Raw genomic sequence first — 25,998 nt, 5'->3', positions numbered from 1 at the left:
TCCCCCAAAAGCACGTGGGAAAATGTGTTATGGTCTAATGAAACCAAGGTTGAACTTTTTGCCATGAATCCAAAAGAAATGTTTGGAGCGAAAACAACACCATACCCACAGTGAAGCATGGTGGTGGCAGCATCATGGTTTGGGACTGTTTTTCTTCAGCTGGAACAGGGGCCTTAGTGAGGGTGGAGGAAATTATGAACAGTTCCAAATACCAGGCAATTTTGGCACAAAACCTTCAGGCGTCTGTTAGAAGGATGAAGATGAAGAGGATGTCCACTTTTCAGTACGACAACGACCCAAAGCACACAACCAAATCCACAAAAGCATGGCTTCACCAGGAGAAGATTAATGTTTTGGAATGGCCCAGCCAGAGCCCAGACCTGAATCCAATTGAACATCTGTGGGGTGATCTGAAGAGGGCTGTACACAGGAGATGTCCTCGCAATCTGACAGATTTGGAGCGCTTTTACAAAGAAGAGTGGGCAAATATTGCCACGTCAAGATGTGCCATGCTAATAGACTCCTACCCAAAAACACTGCCTGCTGTAATAAAATCATTGCAAGTTTATTTATTTTTTTCCTCAAAGATTTCAGTTTGTTTTTCAATTAAATTGTTCACGTTATACACTCACCTAAAGGATTATTAGGAACACCATACTAATACTGTGTTTGACCCCCTATCACCTTCAAAACTGCCTTAATTCTATGTGGCATTGATTCAACAAGGTGCTGAAAGCATTCTTTAGAAATGTTGGCCCATATTAATAGGATAGCATCTTGCAGTTGATGGAGATTTGTGGGATGCACATCCAGGGCACGAAGCTCCCGTTCCACCACATCCCAAAGATGCTCTATTGGGTTGAGATCTGGTGACTGTGGGGGCCATTTCAGTACAGTGAACTCATTGTCTAAGGGGCCTAAAGTGTGCCAAGAAAACATCCCCCACACCATTACACCACCACCAGCAGCCTGCACAGTGGTAACCTCTAGAATCAACAAGGCATTTTCGCCCACAGGACTGCCGCATACTGGATGCTTTTCCCTTTTCACACCATTCTTTGTAAACCCTAGAAATGGTTGTGCGTGAAAATCCCAGTAACTGAGCAGATTGTGAAATACTCAGACCGGCCTGTCTGGCACCAACAACCATGCCACACTCAAAATTGCTTAAATCACCTTTCTTTCCCATTCTGACATTCAGTTTGGAGTTCAGGAGATTGTCTTGACCAGGTCCACACCCCTAAATCCATTGAAGTAACTGCCATGTGATTGGTTGATTAGATAATTGCATTAATGAGAAATTGAACAGGTGTTCCTAATAATCCTTTAGGTGAGTGTATGTCACATTAAAGGTGGAAAAGGATCTGGAATGATTTATCTTTGTCTCATTCTTTTACATCAAGAACCTGGCATTTTAACAGGGGTGTGTAGACTTTTTATATCCACTATATATATATATATATATATATTTTTATTTTTTTTTACAATATTTATGCTTTACATATTTCTTAATAATGTAGATGTTGTATCATGTCACAAGAATGTCATTATGCTATTCGGTGCATTTGATAAATAACCTTTTGAACTGATCTTTATCCTGAAAATTATAGACGCAACATTACCTTTTATTGGACTGGAATATTAGGAAAAGATTCTTCTTCCCCCCATGACTGATACATGTAAAATGGAATAGTTAATCATAAAAAGGAGGAACTTGAGACATATAGCTGGATGCATAGATAGCTGGATGGATACATAGCTGGATCATAGATGGATGGATAGAAATAGATATACCTGATATTCACTTCGCTCATGTTCCTGTGTGAGGCGAGTTTGCTAGCTAGAAACACCACCCCTTCCATGTTGACTGCATTTTCACTGACACTAAAAAAAAGCAGTGATTTGATAGCGAGAAGTAACTTATAAGACTTAAAAAAATATAAGAACAAATAAAGGGAGGAAACAGAATTGCTAAAAAATTCTTACTTGATTTCCTGGATGGTGCCAAGATGAGGTAAGAGATCTAGCAAATTCTTCAGACCTTTGTTTCCCAGAGCATTTTTGGAAATGCTGAAAGACAAACCCATATAAAAAATATATTTTTCACAACCCAAATAATATGAAACTTTTCAGAACCCAAATCTCTAAAATATTCTCCCTTCTCTTTTCCCCCTTTTCACAGCATTCACTGAGAAAACTTACTCCAGAAAAGTCAGCGAAGAGCAGTGTTCCAAATTCTTACACAGAAGGTCCAAGTGTGAAGAGCGAAGACCACAGCCAACCAAACTGCACTCCAAAGGGATCATGCCAAAAAACAAGGAAAATATTGTTATTTTATAGCCTTTATACTCCTTAAAAATAATACTTACACACAACTGAAAATAGTGTACATACAACAGTTTCTTTGAAGTCTTGTGATTCTCTATGCTCCCAGTGAAATGTATGGAGACATCCACAGGGTCTTGGAGACTGAATTGGGAAACATTGGCAATTTAATTTAAACTCAAAATAAACCTTGATTGAAAATTCATACATACAATATCTACAAAATGTTATGCAGAACACACATTACCTTATATTCACTTGAACCACATCAGGACATACTGACAGGAAATTGGTCAAAACCATCAGCTCTTCAACAGATTTAGAGCTACCATTCAAACTGTCAAGACACATCCAAAACGTGTATTAGGCTACATGAATAGGTTCAAACATGATATGGGACTGGCACAAGATCATTACTTAATAAAATTATAGCAAATTAAATGAATGAGCTGTCTTACAGAATGTGTTTGGAGATTTTCAGCTTGTGTAGAGAGTCTGTCAGGGCCTTGAGAGTGTCAGCTTTCATGTGGCTTCCTGATAGACTGCAGACATAACACAAAATAAAACAACATACAGTGGCACTCTGAAGTATTCACCCCCCTTGGACTTTCCCATATTTTAATGTGTAAAAACAAGAAATCTAAATGGATTTAATTTGCCACCTATACTCCAATCAAGTTTTTGCCACTTATCAACTCAAAAAATGTATGTATTTTGTCACACACAAAGGACACTTTTCTTGGGTATATGTTCACTTACTCCAGTACATAGAGGACAGGACATCTTGATAACAACTGACACAGTGTGTTCATCTGGTCAGTAGTGAATCTGCAGTTCAACAGCCTGAATGACATAATGTAAAGGGAAGGCAACAACAATGCATTTAGAGGCTATATGTAAAATCAGTATTTATAAAAATGTATCCTGTTTTTAATTTAAAAAAATATATATAAGAAATATTTGCTTTTTACCTGACAGTCAGGCCAGTTTTAAAACTTAAGAGAAAGTGAAAAATAGAAAAACAGTGATTGATATAGTACAGTATATTCCCCTCAATGTAGCATAGAAAACTATTTATCAAAAGAAACATTATCGCAACATTGCGTGAGCACTTTCATGGGCCTGCTGGTGTTTCAAACACTGAGGTTTCCTTGGGAATTCTGGTGGTTTGGATGCTGCCTCCAATGTACAGTGAGGAAGAAAAAAATTAAAAGTTTGCCCACTCACAAAGAAATTATCAGTCTATAATTTTAATAGTAGGTTTATTTGAACAGTGGGAGACAGAATAACAACACAATCCAGAAAGACGCAAGTCAAACATTTTATAAATTGATTTGGATTTTAATGAGTGAAATAAGTATTTGATCCCTTCTCAATCAGAAAGATTTCTGGCTCCCAGGTGTCTTTTATACAGGTAACGAGCTGAGATTAGGGGCACACTCTTAAAGGGAGTGATCTCAGCTTGTTACCTGTATAAAAGACACCTGTCCACAGAAGCAATCAATCAATCAGATTCCAAACTCTCCACCATGGCAAAGACCAAAGAGCTGTCCAAAGATGTCAGGGACAAGATTGTAGACTTACACAAGGCTAGAATGGGCTACAAGATCATCCCCAAGCAGCTTGGTGAGGAGGTGACAACAGTTGGTGTGATTATTCGCAAATGGAAGAAACACAAAAGAACTGTCAATCGCCCTTGTTCTGGGGCTCCACGCAAGATCTCACCTCGTGGAGTTTCAATGATTATGAGAACGGTGAGGAATCAGCCCAGAACTACACAGGAGGATCTTGTCGATGATCTCAAGGTAGCTGGGAACATAGTCACCAAGAAAACAATTTGGTAACACACTACGCCGTGAAGGACTGAAATCCTGCAGCGCCCGCAAGGTCCCCCTGCTCAAGAAACCACATGTACAGGCCCGTCTGAAGTTTGCCAATGAACATCTGAATGATTCAGAGGAGAACTGGATGAAAGTGTTGTGGTCGGATGAGACCAAAATCAAGCTCTTTGGGATCAACTCAACTTTGTAGGTTTGGAGGAGGAATGCTGCCTATGACCCCAAGAACACCATCCCCATTGTCAAACATGGAGGTGGAAACATTATGCTTTGGGGGTGTTTTTCTGCTAAGGGGACAGGACAACTTCACCGCATCAAAGGGATGATGGACGGGGCCATGTATCGTCAAATCATGGGTGAGAACCAGAGAATTGAAAATGGGTCGTGGATGGGTATTCCAGCATGACAATGACCCAAAACACACAGCCAAGGCAACAAAGGAGTGGCTCAAGAAGAAGCACATTAAGGTCCTGGAGTGACCTAGCCAGTCTCTAGACCTTAATCCCATAGATAATCTGTGAAGGGAACTGAAGGTTCGAGTTGCCAAAGGTCAGCCTCGAAACCTTAATGACTTGGAGAAGATCTGCAAAGAGGAGTGGGACCAAATCCCTCCTGAGATGTGTGCAAACCTGGTGGACAACTACAAGAAAGTCTGACCTCTGTGATTGCCAACAAGGGTTTTGCCACAAAGTACTAAGTCAATCATGTTTTGCAGAGGGGTTGAATATTTATTTCACTCATTAAAATACAAATCAATTTATAATATTTAGCGTTTTTCAGATTTTTTTTGTTTATAAACCGATCATTTCTTTGTCAGTGCACAAAATCAGCAGGGGATCAAATACTTTTCTCTCTCACTGTATGTATATTGCTGAGGCGTGTGTTTGAGTCCGACCTACGTCTCAATCCTCTCTTTCACCACTTTCCTATCCAATAAAGCATAACATGCCGAGATGAGATTCAAATAGAACTGTGAGTTATTCAATTTAAATTATTCTTACCATTTTAATTCTGAGTGAAGGACAACATTGATGTCCTTCACGCCACTGCAAAGAGAGAGAACAACTGGTTACATAATAACATAATAAGTTTGTGTAATAAGTTTGTGTAATTACAGTTGGGGACTCAGTATGTGAAGCAGAAGTGTCTATTGTGAGAACTTACTCAACATACAGACCACCAGGCGAGGCACAGGAAATCATTTTCTCTAAGAGGGTGAATATACTATCCAGAGCGATGTCATTCCTTCCCAACCTGTAAAGTAAAATACAAACTCGCTCAAATGTCAAATTCAGATGCACCTGCAATATAAACAGTTGGCGCAGATGCTATATAAATGATCAAATAAAGGAAACACTAGACTCACATGACTGAAGTAAGGCAGGGCAATATTGGAAAGATGTCTGCAATTTCCCTGACTCCTCTGTCTGTCAGGCTGTTGTCACTGAAACTGTCATAGATTCAACAAAATCACTTTATACATATGCATATGCTAAACCTGTTCAACACAATCAAACCAATTTTTATTGTATGGCTAATGTGGAACTGTAGCTTTTACCAAGGTTATTTCCGTTGATAAAGGCAGTTGAAATGTTACTCATTTTGTTTTATTGACATTTTGCAACCCCACCATGTAAAATGATGTATTCAATGATGCATGTTTACTTTCTTAACCAAGTTTTGAGCCTCTATTGGCGTGGAGGCGGGGCTTTGAATTATCTGGGCACTGAACTATCAAAATTAGCCTTTCCATGAACTGCTTTCCCAATGCAGTAAGTGGAGAGAAGAAGAGAAGAATTGTATAAGCTTGGCTAAATGTGTACATTTAAACAGAATAATAAACAGTTATTCACAGGTTGCATCTGACTAAAAAATCTATTCATTGATTTTTACCACGTTTGAATCAATTGTTTTCATACTATTGAATAGTTTTTTCATACAAAGACATATTTTTTTGTTAACCTTGCATTTATTTTTACTTACAATAGTAAATATTACAATAGTAGTATAGTATAATAGTATAATTATGTATTTTGCAAGACTTAAGCCAAAAAATGCTAGAACCACGTTTGGTACTGAACAACAATCCCTGTTTAATAGAACATCATTTTCCGGCCACTAGAGGTTTGTGGTGTAACATTGTAACATTTATGTAACTAGAATATTATTTCTTTATTTTTTTATTATAAAGCTAATACACATGCATACCCTAGTTTGGGAAACACTGAATACAAGGGTTTATAACCTTAAAGGGGTGGTTATATTATTTAGTTGTTAAGGTATAAGTAAACCATTCTTTACTTGAGCTGTTTGATCTGAGGACATCTTCTCAGGGCTTTAGCAAGTTTGGCAGCTCCCACATCAGTAAGGTTACCACAAATAAATCTGGGGAGGAACGGCAGGATTTTCCCGTCAATATTTGATATTTCGCAATTGCATACACATCCACAAATAAAAATGTTGAAAGTTGATACATAAAAATAAAAAATAAATTGAACTCACTCAAATCTTTTCATGGTTGGTAGTCTGGGAAGAATGCATGACAGCTTATCTGCAAATTTGTCATCATACTTGCGGCTACGAAAACTGAGGGATTAAGAGGAGAAAAAGAAAACATTATTTTATACAGGATTTTTCTTTAGTTTAGTACACAATTTATAATTGAGCGATTAACTCACATTAGGTAGTCAATGTGCTGGCAGCTGGGTAGAATATCAAGACATTCTAGTTCCATGGAACAGGCTCCAAAGTCCAGCCCACAGCCTATTCCAGCAGATGAGACAACAAAGGCCACGGCATCCAGATCCACAGGGTTTAACCTGATGTTCCTTAGCTCAAAGCAGGGTCGTGAACCCACCACCTCCCTGGCCAGCTGGGCATCCTGAGTCTCCTGGACACAGCGGCATAGCTCTACTAACTTTGGCCCAGTCAGGGTGGTGCTCATTGCCAGGCTCCGGAGTATTTTAAGGACTAGTGCCTGGCGTTTGTTCACCCACCCTGCTGCCCCCACTCCCCTAACAAGTTGGATTAAGTAGGAAGAGCAGGCTGGGGCAGCAAACCCACACAAATACAGGTGGAGGGAGTCAGTGAACACATTCTTGGGGTCTGACTTGGTGGTCCAGCGGGACTTGAGGTTGAACTTTTTCCTGAGCAGGGCCTCTGTGATGTCCTTGCTGGTCATGATGTGTAACGCGCCTAGAAACTCTTGCATGGTGAGGTGCATGAAGACGTAGCCTTGGCCTTTAGATCCATTCTCATGGGTCAGGTCCACCAGGGAGAGAAGACCAGCCTTAGTGGCAAAATCCAGCAAGTTCGATGGAACCTCTTCAGAGAGAAACACAATCCGGCTCGCCTCCAGACCCCTCATGGCCAGCTGGCTCAGCTGTGTCACCTCTGCCCAGAATGTCTCCAGCACGGGTGGGTCACTCCCTGGGCATTGGCTCAGGAAGGCAAAGAGGATCTGGAGGTAGACCTGGGTGAGGGTGGTTGGCAAAGCCTGTGTCTGGGACATGCCACCGGAGAACATGTGCTCCAAACATACACAGCAGATATGACAGAGAGCAGGCAGGTAAGACATGGTGAGGAGCTGGTGGTTGGACAGGAGGTGACCCACAGCCTTCTTCTTCAGATCCTCACCCCTGTCCTGAAAATACTGGTCAGCATATTCTTTCACACTGCTTTTGTTGAAGCCAAGCAGCCACCCAATGCGGATGCAGTCAACCAATGTCTCCAGGTCTGTTACATCCCGAGGCCGGCAGGTAATCAACAGGGTGCATCCTGGAAGAATCCTGCCACTACACAGCCCAGCGATCAACTCTGCCATGGGGACAGGGCTCAGTGGGTCAAAGGAGCTGCTCTGTGTCTCTAAGTGGGTAATTTTTGTGTGAAACTCATCGTAACCATCGAAGATCAAGCATATCTTCTCAGGGTTGTGGAGAATAAAGTCAAGCACAGCGACACCCTCCTCCTCGCCACCCTCGGGTGAAAGAAAACAGCGAAAAAGTAGTTCTTTCAGAGACAGTGGTTGCACTACGAGATTGAGCTGGCGGAACTCTAGCAGGAACAGTAGTTGAGAGGAGGGGAAGGCACCCTGAGCCCAGCGCTGGCCTAGGCAGTACATCAGCAGTGTCTTCCCTGAGCCAGCCTGGCCCAACAGCAGTGTGATTTGAGCCGCTGAATGGAGGAGAGATTCAACTGTCACCTTGTCCTCCACCGCCCCATCCTCGCCCCTCTCCTGAAGCTCTGAGGGACTTGGACCTCTTTCAGCTCTGTCTCTGGGTCTAAAAGGATTTCTGTTGCGCAGACTGACCCATGCCTCTTCCAGACGAACCTCCTTTACTACACCTTGCCTTACCTTCTCCCATCTCTGCTGTAAAAATGTACTCACAGAAGCCTTGTAGCTTTCCACATGATCTGGGAACACAAGAAAATCTAATAAAATAACACACAACAAACTCCCAACCTAAACATCTACTTGACTAGAAGACATTTTGAGATTTGTTATTACTTGGTTTGCTAAATATATGTTTTGACTTTGTACAAATTTGAAATATACAAGAATATTCACAAAGTGGAATTACTAATTTCAAATAACAAAGGTAGTTCACATAGTTTACAAGTCTTTTCAAATTCAAACCCCATGGCAAATTTTCTCGAGACATTTTTTAGACAATCTGGGTCACTTAAATAAATGTCTTTACCCATTCGTGGGCGTTTTACACAGCTCTCTTGAGATGGCGTATACTCATCAACCAGAGTATGACTGTTGTTTTCCTTCACTTCTGAGAAGGAAACAAAACGACAATATATACGGGAAATCCCAGAAAAGCAAAACAGCCGCAATGCATTTAAGATATTATTCTCACTTGATAGTATGCGTACTGTTTTTTTCTGCTGATGTAAAAGTCTACTTTTCTATAAATGTAGTTATTTTCTATATATTTTCTGAATGGACATCAGCTTTATAATCCTACTCTAAAAATTAAACAATGAAAATCCTCATGGACTGAACAGCTGCACTAAAATGTGATGATTGCAAAATTACCTGGATCAAAGTGGGATGGGGGTTCATTTCCTGGTATAGGCCAGGGATCACCTGATGATCAAACAAATAAAAACTTACAAAAAGCAGTCTAACTTAATCCACTGAGTTACTGAATTATCTCAGGGCTAATACTTACAAGTCACAGGTCCAGCCACAGACATCAGTCGTGATTCCAGACGCATTGGCATGTCATAGTTCATGCAGACCATTTGTAGAAATCGTCGGCAGATAGCTGGGTCTGCAACCCTCAAGTAATCCAACAACCCCATGATGCGTTCTCTGTGGCTAGCAAGGTGCAACAGCTGCTCAAGCACTCTTCTCTCCATTATTCCAAAGAGTTTGTTGAGAAAGTCATCCTCTTGATTGCTCAGAATGTCTATTAGCTCATGGATTTCCTGTGTCAATACATTGTGGACATCTTCCTCCACTTTTACATATTCCATAGCCATCTGCACAGCATATGCCACATTTGTACCATTAGCCTAATTAAAACAGTAGAACAGGATTATAATCTCAATCAACTATAACTCAAATACTTATTTACTATTGGTTTTAGTTACAAATAATACTAAACCTATTGCCTGAAACTTTCGAAAATAGTCCACAATATGAAAAAACGATTTGACATGAGATTAAATGTGTGCTATTCTCCTCAACCTCACAAGGCAACCTTTAAGGAAGTGATTGGCCAAATCGACATCAAGTTAGGTAACCACTGACTTGATCTTGTAGTCCTATTGCTCAACCTCTGCCATAGATGAGAAGAGGGATTATGTAAATGATGCAACCTTGATTTGAACAAACAATTATGTCAGCTCAACCTATGCTTTAAGTAGTATTATATCTGATTATTGTATTACTACACGGTTGTAAGTAGTAGTTCTGTCCCCATAGAATTGAATCACACAAGTATCTTAACAATAATAAACAGCACTAACAATCCAGTATATGTTGACAATCCAAAAACATTAAAGAAATGTTCAGAGTACACCTAAATGTACAGAGTATATTTATTTTATTAAGATTTTTAATCTCAATCTAATCCAGGTGTTTTTATTTTATCTGAAATGTTGTTATCTAAAAAAGCACATGGTGTAGATATTGCACTTGAGGGGTACAAATATAGAGTGGAATCATGGCCATTTAGAAAGACAATCAACTTTCAGTCTTGCTTCTTAATTTTATCTGTATTCATATGGGATGTTAATAACCAAAGTATTAAATCAGGAAACCATTTTAATATTACAGTTGTTTGGAGTATATCGCCCACCATCTGTCAAGAAAGATATGCTATTGGCCACATTTCTCCCAAAGTGATCCTGCAGGTCAGCTATTCCAGAGGCCAAACTAGCACTACAGTATTTCACTATATAAGAGGGATGCAGATAAGCAGAGATGTCATTCCAAATTCTGGAAAACAGTAAAAACTTTTAACAGTGCAGTCCCCACCCTGCCACGACAGATAGTGTTGGACTGAACCTATAACTAATCAAAATGCAATTGCTGATGCCTTAAATTGCAGGATGTGATCTTTCTGAAAAAGCAGCAGCTCAAATGACCAAGGAATTAATGATAGATGAATACACGTAAATCGAGTAATTATGGAGTAACACTATATATATATTATATTATATATTATACATTTTGAAATATATATTTCAAGTAATAAGCTACCAACTGTATCATAAAAAGTAATAGTTCTGATGACTGCACTTTTACCCCGGTCCCTAAGTTGTCCTTTCTCCGGCACGTTGATATAGTCTTGTCCGACACTCGGCACTCTGGGGTCGGCAGACCAATGACACTTTTACCGGTACATTGGAGTAGTCGAATGTGTGAATATGAAACTATCTTTACCGTCTTATTCCTTCGTTTTCATCCCTTGCTAAAATCCTAGGGGGTATTCCATCGACACCGCTAATGAAATCTGCGCCAAATTGAAAAAGCCCGGTTTGAATGAACGCCAACTTCCACTTAAGGCTCAAGCCATTCAAATTGACCCAATCTAGCCGTGTCTTGTCAAAGTTAACTCAAACCAGGCTTAGAAGAGTTGATGCAGTGGTGACTTTCAAATTGTAAATTCAAGTTCCGAATTATTCCAGTTCCTAACATTGCTCACATTACAGAAATAATAATTTTGGGTCTGACATTGTGTGAGGTTTCAAATGTGGTTTTGCATCGTCCTTCTGCAGCTACATGTTAGTGCTATGACATAGTCTACTTGATTAGGAAAGGACATACCCGATTTTTTCTGAATAATCTGTGCTGATAAGGTGAAACATTATCTCCATACAGCACATTTACTGCTTTGTGTGAGGCAGACAATGAAATTGACATTTCTGTGAACAACTCCCAGGGTAACGGATTTAAATCTATGTGCACATTTCATCCAAATCCATTTAGTACTATTCTGCCTGACAGTTTGTTGACAGATGCCCCCAGTAGATGCCTTTACGTTTAGGCTATGGAAAGATTTCCGATTGACATAGTCTGCATCCACAGGTCCAGATAGGGACTGGCATGCACATGGGTACAGTCTATTGTGCCTATAACATAGGGGAAGCCTGAAAAAGAGGATTACGTAAATGCAGAGGCTTGTCAACCTGTAGGCTACTTTACATTTATTTTAATGATCACATACCTGCAATTGAATAAAATGCCTCTTTGATTTTTTTGTGTTTTAAGATGACCAGGGAAAGTGATGAAAATATTCAGGTACTGCTTTAGAGCAAGGCATACCCTTATTTCCTGGCATGCAGTTGCCTTCGCAAGATCTTCTGCATCACCAACACTGTACAAGAATGTCCCACATGCAAAGAAACGCAGAGCCATGCAGAGGGACTGAACAGTGGTCAAGGCTTGGCTACGTTGAGTGTGCTTCCTTATGTGTGGTTCCAGCAGGCTGCATAGGTAAACTTTGCTGGACCTGCTGAACATGTACCTCTCCCACAGATATTCATCAGGAAAGCCTAGTGGAGAACTTCTGTCTCTGAAGACCCTTGGGGCTGGTGTTGTAAACGCTTTTTGTAGAATCTGAGCATGTTCATCTACAGGGTTGTTTAGGAATGGACATGCCATTTGGTTGCAATTGGCTTGTCTTTAGATGCACTGCTTATATAGTCTGAATCTCAAATCACATACTTGCATACTATAAAGTATGCTAGATTAGTACAGTATGTGAGAAGATTAGTATGTCTCAAACCAATGTACGCTGAAAATAGTATGCCAAAAGTTCCCAGGTGATCTATTTCTGGTGGATTTTCGAAGTAAGCATCCATGCATGCCTTTTGGGGTAATATAGACATCAACTATTTGCGCAGTGAAAGAGGATGAGTTTTCACGATTCTCTTGTCTTTTCACTTGACGAAAAAGTCAGTTATCGTCACCTATATTGATTGTTACTGCATCAATGTTGAACGTTGCTGTGTCCTGAAATTAAATAGCTTTGGTAGTGTAAAGTTCGTCTTCAGTCACACTAGCAATTACTTAATTCTCATGACTATTCCAAGCAGTAAGATTCTAGTATTACTGGCATATAAGCTTTTAAAACAGCCAGTGGCAAAAGCCATACAATTCATAGAAGCTATTTGTGGTGGAAGTAAACTTCATAAGAAATGTTAGTCAGTTTAACACAATGCTTAATGGTGTCTAGCAAAATACTCAAACTTGGCATGTTAATATGTGCCAAAATGTAATGTTGAGACAATATTATGACAAGGTAGGTCCAAATCAGTCCAAATACTGGCATACTAGCTTCCTATATACTAAACAGTACATACTTTACCATCTTCCGCGAAGTACTTACTTTAATTGTACTATAGTATGTACTATGCGATTTGAGATTCAGCTATAATCTAGGCCTATGTCAATTAACTGTTGGCTTTTGAAGACAGTGAAAGTGGTAAGACATGCTTTTCTTAACTTCAACATCAATGCTTGGTCACAATGACAGAAAAAAGTCTGAATTAATGTTTCCGAACACAGACAGGACAAAAGTGCAAGAAAATACACTGAACGGTCTTTTGGAATTCTGTTTCCGCCTGTTGGACATTCTTTGAAACACAGCTAAATTAACCTTGACATTTAGTCTGCGAGGGAGCAAGTTAGTTCAGAGGTATAAGTTACCTTGGTTACTGAGCAGGGACTCCTATAAGCCACAGTAATGGAACGGAACTCTCACTTAAATTAGCCACACTTGAAATGAGCCTGGATTTTCGTTTATCTGCCTTGATGAAATACCCCCCTGGAGACATTGGTAAATAAACATTATGGGGGTTTTTTATTAGATAATTGCATTTTGAACATTACCATTACAGCAACTACACTGGTTGTCAATGATATTGTCGATGCCTTCCGTATGCAAAATTAATATATTGGAATATATTTCAATATAAATGAAACATATTTAAATAGATTTGTTGAATAGATTTATAAAACACATTAATAAATAAAATACATTTAAATATATATGAGAGACATATGTGTAGGATACACCCCATAACCTTCTCTATCAATATTGTCATGTGAAAATGTATTTACTTCCCATATATTTAAATACAGCATATTAACATATATGTGGAAACGTGAATGTGGCTAAAACTGTAATATTTCAACATAATTTCATACATATTGTTATGGACATTTCTTGAACTGATGTATTCTTATTGATTAAAGTATTGAGTCCCCATGTTTAGATAAGAAAGGGAATGTCAGTTGTGCTGTGGGAAAGGAAGTATGAGGCGTCGAGGTAAACGAAAATCTGGGGGTAGATGCAGAACAATGAGTTTTAGGACAGGATAGAGGAAGATACACTACGGGGTTACATGGATAAGGAACATAAGTTGTTTTTATGGTGTGACCATGCAGATTCTAATCTCCACCCATTCCTCTATAAGTATTGAATGTACTTCCAAATGCGTTAGAGATTATTCATCGTTACTTGGTAACCTGTGTACTCTCTCTATTTGCAAATAAACTGTTAATTGTGCCAAGAGAATTTTGTCTTTGTACTTACTTCTTTAAGAGAGTCTATCGATGGACTTACCATCACAATATATATAAATATATATTTTGATATCGGTCATTGAAATAGATGTAAATACACATACATTTTGCATCAAAATATTACATTACGTCCGGGTTGGATGAGAAATTAACATTGTGTATCCTGCCTCTAAACAATAACAAGATCACCTCCTCATCTTCCCTTACCTAAGGAGAAGGGCATACTAGCTAGTTCAGGGTGGTTTTAGGGAAGGATTGTACTTCAAGTGTCTGAAGCAAATATAAGGAGATTACAATTTAATGTGGACTGATAGACGGACTTGCGAGAAAGTTTAAATGGGGAAAATGTCAGGAATATGTCAATTTCTGAGACTCAGAGCCATCCATTGTTAGAGCTTGACTACCCATGCGTGGCTACCCATTGTTATATAGTGTAGTGTTTGGAGACGCAGACTGTTACGCAGGTGACCGGGGTTTGATCCTCGCCACTGATCAAACAAATGCATTGGAGAAACTGCACCAGGAGAAACATATTGCTCTCGTTTTGAATTTACATAACCTAGTTATATATATATATATATATATATATATATATATATATATATATATATATGCGCCAGTTAACATGGAATAGTGGTAAGCTATTAAACTGTCTATCTGTTTTCTAAAGAAACCAACCAGCCACGGAGTGATTTGAGTAATAGTTTTCATAATAGGTACGAACAGACGAACAGTGATGTACATATTGCTCTTGTTTTTGATTTACAAAGCATAGTTCAAATGGTATAGTGGTTAGCTATTCAATTGTCTATTTGTTTTCTAAAACTCTTCAACTGGTCCGGAGGTGTACGTGAATCCACCTGCCAACCCTTTGCTTGGTAAGCTGTCATTGTTTAATGTTCTTGCTAATCTAAGCTAAGTATTCATGTTTCCACCAAAGCATATTCTAATAGTGGAATGAACACATAACATGAATTACAGATGTCCCCTGATTTATGGCATAAGCTAGCCACAATGACTAATTTATGCCATTGCCAATTCAAGTTGCCTACCTTATGCATTTGGTTGAATTATTTGAGATTAATTTAGTAGAGTCACAAGTACTTGGTTGTGACTAACCATCTTTTAGTAAATGTAATGTTTACAGTCCCCCACCTCAAAGCCATTCTAACCATATTTCAGCCTAAACATCAAAGGACAATACCTTGAAAAGCCTTAGGTGTGATTCAGTGGGTTAAATGCCAGCACATCCTGCAGCTCTCTAGAAAAGAGGGGCTGATATGTGTTTTATACAGGCGCCTAATGTAGCAGTTATTGTTAGTACGCTAATCAAGAGAACAATATGAGATGGTAGAACTATGGGATCATAGACCAGCAATCATCTATTTAGATTTACATGGGATACATTTAGATGAAGACAGTTATTGTGGTAAGTTAAGGAATGACATTCTATGTTTATTAAACTAAACCAAGAGCTGTGGCATTTATTTAATTCTAAGTCAAGCACTGTATATACTGTAGGTTGCAATAAAACACAGTGGGCCGCTTTCGCAGACACAGATTAAGCCTAGTCTAGGACAGAAAAAACATGCTCAATGGAGATTTTAGTCCTTGACTAGGCTTAATCCGTGTGGGCCAGTTTCATTACGTCTATAACATAATGCACTGCTTTTTAAACAGAAAGTGTGTATTAAGGGGAAGATTTGAACACATTCTTAAATTATGATGAATCACGAATAGCTACAGAAAATTATATGATTATAGCAGTAAAGGTCTTACATATCGCGGTTTAAACTGTGTTGCTCTGTTTGTTGACCTGTCAAAGGCATTCTATACAGTCAGCCTGCATCACTCAATATTACTGAAAAAGGTGTCTTCATTGGGCCTGGCCAAAGACACTCACCTCTGATTTGAAAAGTACCTTAATGACAGAACACAGGGTACATTGCATGTAGTCCACAAAGGAGTTTCAGTGTTACATTTTTGCTACTATATTGTTCACTCTACATATTAATTAAATCCGTAACTCCTTAAGAAATGGTCAATCAATCAATAAAATTTATTTATAAAGCCCTTTTTACAACAGCAGTTGTCACAAAGTGCTTTACAGAGACACCCGGCCTTAAACCCCAAGGAGCAAACAACAGTAGTGTTGGATTTCAGTAAAAAACTCCCATAGAAGGCCGAATTTTAGGAAGAAACCTAGAGAAGTCCCAGGCTCAGAGGGGTGACCAGACCCCCCTGAAAATTGTGTATTTCTAAGCTACTGCTCCCTCACTTGAAGAAGCTGTAAAAGTTCTACGATGCTCCCACACATCACTGTCTAAGTACTTCAGTTGGTTGGACGTCCCTGACATCTGGAAGGGTCAGACATTTATAGATATTTGTATATACCAAAGGCAGTCACGCAAAAAACGTCCTGACTATCTAATAGAGAAATGTTGTTGGAAGAACAGCTTTCAACTGTTTCCAAATACGTTGGATGACTGGATGTTTTATTTCCAGTTTGTATGTATTTTTATTCTTTTAATACAAGGCTCAACGGAAAAAGAGACTTTGGTATTTCTCGGTATAAATAAAGCTTGCTTAAGTGCGTAGTTTATAGCATTGGTGCATGGACAGGACACGCTACTCAGAAAACAAAGCGCTGATGTTCTGAGGGCGCGCGTTATTTGAATTTCTGTGGCGTAATGTATAGCCCTGGAGCACATCTTCACCAAAAGCAAATTGCAAATTAAATAATAATTGTAATTAAAGCGCAACTTACCAAATGGCTTTAGCGCATCGCATCCCACAAAAGCAATATAAAAAGCGAAACTTACCAGACCTCAAAAGAGGCTTTTACTTTCGCTTCATGTTTTGGAATATCTTTGACCTTAGTTTACCCCTGTGCTGTGTGTGTTCTTATGCTATACTGTATAAACAAAAGCATTTCCGTTGTAAACAAGACAGTACCTTTTGGCCCTTTTTGTTAGCAGTACTTGGAGGAACTGTTAGTTTGGTACAATGGCAAATGGTGGTATTGGTAAAACTCAAGTTTAGCAGAGTTTTGGTTATTCAACAGATTACAATGTTGGTAGAGATTGGTAAAATATAAAACAAAATTCTACCGATAATAACATTTCTTGAAGACAAGATGGCAGCTAAAATCTTCCCCTACACCCAACCCAAATGGTCTTTCTATGTATTGTTCCCACTAGAGTCAGTTAGACATTTGTGTTCACAATCTGTATTAGCATGAACATCCCCCATGTCATGTGGTAAATCATCAACACCATGCACTATAACAATTTAGAGACCATTAACTGTTTAATACTTTTGCAGATTTTGTTGGGACATGCCAAGACAAAACAAGTTAGTTAATATTTTAATTTTCCTTTCCTGAAACCATCTTCATTGTGTTTGCAGAGGGCAAAGGAACACCTGGTAGTATAACAGCGAGGAACTGGTTCTACCTGCTCTGTGCCAACTGATAATCATGGCAAATCTAATTACAAGACATGGGTGGAAATACCCTACTACTATGGGTACATTCAACTCTTTGGTTACTGTATACAAATACAAATCTTCTTTCTTATTTATCAAGGTATCGCACGACCACCAGTTGAGTATCACAATCACTTGAGAGTCTTACGGAGGAATTCCACAAGCAGATGATGAGGAAAGCCAAAGTCTGTCTGGATAATCACAAAACCCTACAGGTAGAAAGACAGATTATAATAAGTATTGTTTTATGGGTACTAAATCCTTTACTGTATAATTGTCTGTGTGTTCAGAGATTACAATGAGTATTAGCAATGTATACCAAGTATTTAGTTACCTATAGATTGAGTATTCACGTTCATTAGAGTTATTAAAGGAAAAGTAGAGTACACATATGAATACTTACATCTTGAGAAACAACCTGAGGCCTGATAATATCAAATAGATTGACACCCTGTTTGTCCAAGAGTGCAGTCAAACCTGGTTCTAGTTCTGAGTATCAAAAACAACAGTATCAAAAAGAAAAATATTATGTTCACAACAACACACTTAATGTAAATCTTAATTCTATGTGGGGTAAGAATAAAACGATTCTCACCAGATGTTACTTTCGGGACACCTATTTTAACCAAGGCCTCTTTCAGATATCCAATGTGCCCTTCAATCACCTGGTTAGCAAAAGGAAATCAGAAAGGAAAAGGAAATCTGCCAACGACAGAGCTCTCTTTCATAATGATTCAGAAGGCCTACTTAATTCTCACCTGCAGTGTGTCTGTGGACATTGATTCCTTCAATATGGAAATTCTTTTGTGGGAAAAAGCAAAGTTGTTTTCATTGACGGAGATACAGTACAGGCAGCAGTGTCAGGTACTGGTTAGTAAACTGCCATTGAATCTGCCATTTAATCTTCAAAGATGGAACTGTTGAGCACCATATTTGTTATGGAAGTGAATCCATCACTATAAGTTACAGGCATTTAGGCCTATATATGTTTACACAGGATAGGTGTTTATGTGGACTTACTGTGACACTCTGGTGTTTAGGGCCAGTTTCTTCTCAGCGTATGAAGCCACCACAACAACAACCATCTCCTGGACATATAAAAGGCCTCATTCAGCTACTTATTGGAGCAGTACAGGCAAGTCTGATGTTGTGTTATCATTCGATGTATGTGTTTGTTTGTCTGACCGTCTCAAAGTAAAGTCCTCGAATATCCTCTGCTCTGCTTGTCAGCTCCACACCAACCACAGCTCTGACAGAGGAACCCAGTGGGGTTGTCCAAAGGTGAGGTACCGACACACTCCACACCTTCAGCACCGGCTCCGCAGATAACAGAAACTGACACAATGCACACGTACAGTGGATATAAAAGGTCTACACACCCCTGTGGAAATGCCAGGTTTTTGTGATGGAAAAGAATGAGACAAAGATAAATCATGTCAGAACTCATTCCACTTGTAATGTGATCTATAATGTGAACAATTCAATTGAAAAACAAACTGAAATAAAAACTTTACGATAACCTGGTTGCGTAAGTGTAACTGTGGATGTGGCTGTGTTCAGAATTAACCAATCACATTCAAACTCATGTTAAATAGAAGTCATTACACACCTGCCATCATTTAAGTGACTCTGACAACTCACAAATAAAGTTCAGCTGTTCTCGTAGGAGTTTCCTGACATTTTATTAGTTGCATCTCAGAGCAAAAGCCATGGTCAGCAGAGAGCTTCCAAAGCATCAAAATGTATTAAAAGACAAGATGAAAACTGGTCAGGGAGGCTTCCAAGAAGCCTACAACAACATTAAAGGAACTTAAAGAATTTCTGGCAAGTACTGTCTGTGTGCTACATGTGACAACAATGTCCTGTATTCTTGATATGAATGGGCTATGGGGTAGGGTGGCAAGATGTTAGCCTTTTCTTACAACGAAAAACATCCAAGCCCGGCTGAAGTTTTTCAAAAACAAACATTAAATCCCCCAAAAGCACACGTTATAGGTGGAAAAAGTTCTGACATGATTTATCTTTGTCTCATTCTTTTACATCACAAGAACCTGGCATTTTAACGGGTGTATAGACTTTTTATATCCACTGTACATGTATGGAATGCAAGAATTATAAAGACAGTCAGAAACACTTTGATTTAGGTTTGTGCCAAGGCCTGGATATTTCAACTGGTCTGTGTTGCTGATTTTGCATGTAGTGTCTTTGTAAGGATTGTCACAATACCTGACTCAGGAACTCCGGCACTGGGCTGGACAAATCTGCCCTGAAAAGTTCCTGGAACAAAGTTCAGCATGTTAAATAACTCTGCGTGTAATGAACCACATCACCACAGTGTTGCCACAGTCAAAGACCCTGCCTCCAGCGTACTGTAGCAGACCATGGACCGGTATCTTTGCTAAAGCTAAATGACTGAGAACATTCTTATGGTCAAAAGTGAAAAAAAAAAAAAAAAAAAAGGTCTGTACCATTATATAAAAGTTTGATTCCCAATGTTAGCATTGTTAAAATGTTTCAATGAAATGTTTATATGAAATGTACAGTACCAATCAAAGGTTTGGACACTTACTCATTCAAGGGTATTTCCTGAGTTTGACTAATTTCCACATTATAGAATAACAGCGAAGTCATCAAAACTATGATAGTCAGTGCAGGCCTCCCTTTGTGGTTTCAAACTGGTTTTGAATACACAAAAACGAAACCCATGACCGTTACCAGAGCTCATACTCACCCAGAGAAACTTAGCATTGTCACATTTGGTGGCTCATCCACGGAAAGTGTCATCCAACAAATACCTAGGTATATGTTAGGATGACAGACTGTCCTTTAAAGTTAATATGAATAATCTTATTTTGTTTAAACTGAAACTGGGTTTTTATTTTCATAATAAAGTTTGTTTATCACTTATATCTTGACAGAAGATTGTAAATGTCACTTTTCTTTATGTAATTAATTATGGTTACTTATTGTGTATACGTGCAGCCTCCTCAGTCTCACAGAGATGGGACTCTGGTGGTTGCTACTTAAAGTTCCCAGGACAATTAAAGTATTAGGCAAGACTGCATTCTCCTACTGGGCACCAAGAGCATAGAATAGTTTACAATCTGTGTTTTATCTAGATGTGTTAGTGCCACTAAATAAATTCAAAACTGAGCATAAAAGATTACAGAGGAGTGTAAATGCTTTCTTTAGGCTGGATCGTGTTGTATCGTATTGTTATAGGTATTATTCTGTAATCTAGTGATTGTGGCTGTCTTCTTGGCCACGTCTCCCTTTTAAAACAGACTCTTAAGTCTTAAAAAAAAAAAACCTGGTTAAATAAAAAAAAATCCTGTTTCTCTTAAACACTCAGTTGTACTGGATTAGATCTCATGACCTCCACTAGTCTGAACACCTACTGTGAGCTCCAGGCCAGAGATGTTGAGGGTAAACCGTCCGTCTAGGTGGGCCGCTTTAATCAGGCCGTTGAAGAGCTCGTCAGAAAGCCAGAAGTACAGCATGCGGTCCTCTGACAGCTGTCCGGGGTGGAAAACGGACGCGTTGATGACAGCTGTGATGTTGTTGTATTGGGTCAGACCCTGGGCAAAAGGAGGGAGGCAACAGAACAACAACAGGTGAAAACATGCCCAGACATTCACGGTAACAGTTAGTATTTTCCAAGCACGTGTTCTATATAAAGGGATACTAAACATGATTAACTATGGGCTCTGTACCTTGTGATATGATTCAATGTAATTTGATGTGATGACAGGAGAAGAAGTCACGCCAACGTTCACGCTGATGCCACCATCACTAAGCATTTGTTCTGTGGGAATAAATAGGAATTGTAAACGTTTGTGTCTGACAGATATTATGAAATAAACCCTGTTAGTCCTGGAGCATCCCAGACTTCACCATACCAGCTTGTTCCTGTATGAAGTCAGCCATTATGTTTGCCACATTATTGATCTCCTTACATATCTGCAATTAAGGAAATAGACGATGATTAACGTTCATTACTCGAGGTCCCATTGAAACACTAGAGGGCAGAGTTGAGTTGTGAGTCCTCTGTCAAACTCTGACTCAAAGTCTGTGAATTCCTTCATGTTACTTACCTGGCTTTTGATAACCAGCTTCACAGTGAATGTGATGAAGTCTGTGAACAGCCTCTTCAGCCAGCCTGGTCTACACTCAGAATGTGAAGCATAAGGTATTTTTGTGCTGAAACATGACTTGTCTCTTTACAGGACTATTGACACATTTCTTTACAGAATTTTTTTTTCTGGATACCGTGTTGGTGAACAGTCACTCACTCTCTGTCTCCCTGTAACAGGAGATGAAGCTTGTGGAAGTTGAGGTAACAGTCGGATGTGTCTGCAGCAACTTTCCCCTTTCCACAGTCTGAGACAAAAACACTGGTAAGTGGGAGGAAATAACTAAGCAATAAGGCATGAGGGGGTGTTTAATATCACCACTATACCATGACTAAGTGATGTTCTTAGACACAATGCATTGCGGAGTGCCGCCAGGACACAGTACTTTAACAGTGGTATATTGGCAATGTACCACAAACTCCCAGGATGAATTAGTCCTATTATAATGCAACTGCAACAGTCAAAAGGTTATATAATGCCTTGTGTCAAAACTTATGAATTACGACATTCCATAATGAAATAAAGAAAGTGAAAGAAAAACAACAAAGACAATGGACTAAAAAGCTACTTACAGAGTTTGGGGTTAATGCCAAGGTCAATCTGAGACTCAATTTCAAAATCGATGGAATGTCCCACGTTGACACTGTAGACAATTGTATATAATATCAACACAACAAAGGTACTGAAGGTTAATATACAAGCCTTAAAAGTAACCTAAATAAAACCCTGTTTCCAAAAAAGAAGAGACACTGTGTAAATTGCAAATGCAAACAGAATGCCACGATGTGCACATTTTTTTTATCCCTTTATTTAATTTAAAATAGTTCAAAGACAACATATGAAATGTTGAAACTGAGAAATGTTGATGTTTTTGGAAAAATACATGCCCATTTTGAATTGGATGCCGGCAACACATAAGTTGGGACAGGGGCATGTTTACCACTGTGTTGCATCACCTCTTCTTTTAACAACACTCTGTTAGCATTTCGGAACTGAGGAGACGAACTGCTGTAGTTTTGAAAGTGAAATGTATTCCCATTCTGGCTTTATATAGGATTGCAGCTGCTAAACGGCTTGAGGTCTCTTTTCTCATATTTTACGTTTCATAATGCGCTAAATGGTTTTAATGGGTGATAGGTGTGGACTGCAGGCAGGCCAGTTTAGCACCCAGACCCTTTTACTATGGAGCCATGCTGTTGTAATACATGCAGAATGTGGTTTGGCATTCTCCTGCTGAAATAAGCAAGGCCTTCCCTGAAAGAGACGTCGTCTGGATGGCAGCATATGTTGCTCCAAAACCTGTCTATATTGTTCAGCATTAATGGTGCCTTCACAGATGCGTAAGTCACCCTTGCCATGTGCACTTATGCACCCCCCCACCATCACAGATGCTGGCTTTTGAACTGTGCGCTGAAAAGAAGCCAGATGGTCCATCCTCTTTAGTCTTTAAGACAATGCGTCCATGATTCCCAAAAATAAGTTCCAATTTTGATTCTTTCAAATTCTTTGTAATTCTATGTTGAGAAATGTTATTCCTAAATTGTTAAACTATTTGCCCACACAGTCTTCAAAGTGGGCATATACAGTACTTTTCAAGAAACAAGAAACTTTTTCTAAGTTTCAACATTTGATATGTTGTCTTTGAATTATTTTCTATTGAATATAGGTTTTAATTGATTTGGACATCATTACATTCTGTTTTCATTTACATTTTACGCAGCGTCCCCAGCGTCTCCTTTTCTGGAAACGGGGTTGTACCATGATATTTGGTTAAATGTTAAAACTCCTCCCAGACAATTTTTTTACAAATCATAACAAAACGTAATGAAGCCTTGCTCCAGGTCCCTTCTACTCAGTGTCATTCACATTGGTTACAGTGACTGGGGAGTTACTCACAGCCAGCTGCCATATCCATACTTGATAGTTCCCCTGAAAACAGCTGACACGTTGGAGATGTCCATCTCAATGCCTTCACCCGCCTTCAGCTCAAACTCACTACGCCCGATGGACAGGTTATGAATCTCGAGACTGGGAGGGGGCAAAGTTCAGGAGAGGACCCTATTATTGCTTGTTCCTTTTGGACAAGTGAAAATAGCAAACCAGCAAGGGCGGGTAACAAAGTTGACAGTTTCAAAACCATTAGTTTTTTAATAAAATCTAAATGTTATGTATGCTTTCATCCAATCATGTGTTTTGAGTCGGTTTGTTAATGCAGGGTTAAAGAAGAGGCTGTGAGGCATTGGACTAGGATGAAAGGGCAGACATAACCAAAAGGATGTGCAGCAGCTCAGTTGAGTTCTGAGGTCGGGACGTCCACCTACTTTGCAAGCCCATATTTCACCCTTCCAACAAAAAGAATGGACTTCTCGCGGTCAACGCTTGGATATTTGGTGTGCTGGAATGCAGCCTCAATCACCTTGGTTGTCTTCTCATTTACTGGCGACAAAAGACACAAGTTCTCAGTACTGAAGCTCAAACAGAACAGACACCCATCACTATTTAATGAGGAACCTAGAAAGCCTTGTGGGTGAGGAAGAAACACCTATAGAGAGACGGGGGGGGGGGTAGAGCCATACTCACAGACCGCCGCGGCGGGGTAGGTCAGTCTGCAGACTGCCCCAGTGAATCTGTACGCAGAGACTGGATCTTGACAGGACCGTGACGTCCCAACCAGGCCCAGGAACAGCAGCAGAACTGGTAGCATCATGGCCCACTTATTCTTCACACCAGCAGCAAAAATGAACAGTGAACACAAACTGGATCTCAGGACTGTGTACTACTTCTTCAGAACGTCTCAACTAACTGATCCTGGCTGTCGTGAGCCTGCTAAACAACAGACCTGGACAGGAAGAGGGAGGGAACAGATAACACTGGGAAGATGGGGGTGGAATTGAGGATTTACTACACTGACCCTAAGGGGGGCTGTGAATGAAAATGAACCAGGCTAGAGTTGAGGTTTGAGTGGGAGAAGCCATGTGACATTTCTGGCCCCAGGGGCTGTGGTAGGGTTGTTATGTGGGTTGTAATTAACACATGTACTGACTGGTTCTTAGAGTGCACATTCTCAGAATGTCCCATAATTAACTGTCGCTTGATTGCCAGTCAGACTCAGAATAAGAAAACAACATAAATCTGACCTTTCACAGTTACAGTTTTACAGTTTTAGGAAGAAAATAAATGGAATTGTGCTATTATTTCAGCAAATATTCCTAATTTATGACTACCAGTGAGAACACATAAATTATTAGAACTTACTAAGAAAATTATTATTTACTTTCCAGTAAATCAGTAGACAGATGGTAAGTGGACTGGGTGAGAGGCAGCAGGTCTCTATGGACTAAATGTACTAGCTAACTCCAGCCAGTTGGATAACTCAGGGAGGGATGGGGACAAGGAGTGTAATGTGCTCTAGTAACCCCCAAATTGTTAATAGAATACAGGTTGCAACCCCGCTTTTTTTCTCAAATGTCAATGACCTTATGATAGCCAAAGCTGTTGAGTTGCAAAAAAAGTGATAACCCCTGGCTGTTACAATTGTACTTGACTGCTTGAGCTCCTTGTCTACTTTTTGCAGAATTCAATGTTTCCAAGAGATATAACTTGCCATCTCATGAAATGTTATTCCAATCGATCATTACACAATGGCACAATAAAAACAAACTACTCATATCAATATACTCCAGTATGGTTAACCCTCTTCATGCATGGGCCATTTGTTGATATTTGCTGATGTTGTACGAATCTCCTCTAAAACTAAATTTCTTTCCTTGAGCTACTCCACCACCATGTATCTGAACCCCTTTTCCCATACTTCCTTGGTCCATTTGTGCAAATAACGACTCGTAGGTCAACTCGTTTATGCATGAATAAGAATTGATTGCTGATTGAACAGTTGTGCAAAGACTTTCTGTACGTGTGGAAGAGTTTCACTTTCACAGGATTATGTTGGCATCAGTTATGAAAAAATTTCTTATTTTTGTTTAACAATAATTACTCTACTGAGTTTTACATTTTTACTAGAGAGTTGTTGTTACTCTCACAAAAATGTGCTTAGCATTCACATTGTTTCTGAAAGGATTGAGAAATTACTGACGGTTTTGCATACAAAGAACTCTGCTGTGGCTATTACGCTAATGGACATCAAGAAGTATCTCAGCAATCTAGAAAA

General features: G+C 39.3%; 2 protein-coding genes across 4 annotated transcripts in view; both read right to left on the bottom strand.

Moving 5' to 3' along the window:
* The window catches only part of nlrc5 (NLR family, CARD domain containing 5), a 31,936-nt gene extending 14,918 nt beyond the window's left edge, over positions 1–17,018 (bottom strand). The window contains exons 1-19 of one of the 3 annotated variants that reach the window (XM_020040429.2): positions 16,979–17,018; positions 9,344–9,602; positions 9,208–9,258; positions 8,864–8,944; positions 6,842–8,576; positions 6,666–6,749; positions 6,465–6,548; positions 5,530–5,613; positions 5,328–5,417; positions 5,165–5,209; positions 3,297–3,320; positions 3,085–3,168; positions 2,784–2,867; positions 2,573–2,662; positions 2,395–2,469; positions 2,203–2,286; positions 1,987–2,070; positions 1,795–1,884; positions 1,623–1,670 (exon numbers count right to left, since the gene is read on the bottom strand). In XM_020040429.2, coding sequence (XP_019895988.2) covers positions 1,623–1,670; positions 1,795–1,884; positions 1,987–2,070; positions 2,203–2,286; positions 2,395–2,469; positions 2,573–2,662; positions 2,784–2,867; positions 3,085–3,168; positions 3,297–3,320; positions 5,165–5,209; positions 5,328–5,417; positions 5,530–5,613; positions 6,465–6,548; positions 6,666–6,749; positions 6,842–8,576; positions 8,864–8,944; positions 9,208–9,258; positions 9,344–9,533 — 3,107 coding nt within the window. In that variant the 5' untranslated portion in view covers positions 9,534–9,602; positions 16,979–17,018. Of the gene's footprint in view, positions 1–1,622; positions 1,671–1,794; positions 1,885–1,986; positions 2,071–2,202; positions 2,287–2,394; positions 2,470–2,572; positions 2,663–2,783; positions 2,868–3,084; positions 3,169–3,296; positions 3,321–5,164; positions 5,210–5,327; positions 5,418–5,529; positions 5,614–6,464; positions 6,549–6,665; positions 6,750–6,841; positions 8,577–8,863; positions 8,945–9,207; positions 9,259–9,343; positions 13,628–16,978 lie in introns of those variants that run through there. The other 2 variants (XM_010883979.3, XM_010883981.3) reach the window with 2 other exon arrangements.
* Positions 17,019–17,501: 483 nt separating this feature from the next.
* On the bottom strand, positions 17,502–25,393 carry cetp (cholesteryl ester transfer protein, plasma). Its single transcript, XM_029115084.1, has 16 exons — positions 24,411–25,393; positions 24,152–24,266; positions 23,727–23,858; positions 22,403–22,473; positions 21,990–22,077; positions 21,792–21,861; positions 21,597–21,657; positions 21,411–21,502; positions 21,096–21,275; positions 19,924–19,974; positions 18,883–19,032; positions 18,718–18,785; positions 18,456–18,498; positions 18,293–18,362; positions 18,101–18,186; positions 17,502–17,906 (listed from the first exon to the last, which is right to left on the bottom strand). Exons 1-16 carry the CDS (start codon positions 24,535–24,537, stop codon positions 17,829–17,831), a joined length of 1,482 nt encoding a protein of 493 aa, XP_028970917.1. The 5' UTR covers positions 24,538–25,393; the 3' UTR covers positions 17,502–17,828.
* Between the last annotated feature and the right edge of the window lie 605 nt (positions 25,394–25,998).

The sequence above is a fragment of the Esox lucius genome, chromosome 19 (genome assembly GCF_011004845.1).
Source record: "Esox lucius isolate fEsoLuc1 chromosome 19, fEsoLuc1.pri, whole genome shotgun sequence".
Lineage (NCBI taxonomy): Eukaryota > Metazoa > Chordata > Actinopteri > Esociformes > Esocidae > Esox > Esox lucius.
This window is presented reverse-complemented; position numbering and strand designations above follow the sequence as displayed.

What these genes read in the sequence shown, in the direction of transcription:
- cetp (XM_029115084.1), bottom strand. Translation starts at nt 24,537, where the DNA reads ATGATGCTACCAGTTCTGCTGCTGTTCCTGGGCCTGGTTGGGACGTCA. An exon ending in AGCTGGTTATCAAAAGCCAG is followed by an intron (nt 21,658 to 21,791) that starts GTAAGTAACATG and finishes CCTTAATTGCAG; the next exon opens with ATATGTAAGGAGATCAATAA. An exon ending in TGTCCACAGACACACTGCAG is followed by an intron (nt 18,363 to 18,455) that starts GTGAGAATTAAG and finishes TTTGCTAACCAG; the next exon opens with GTGATTGAAGGGCACATTGG.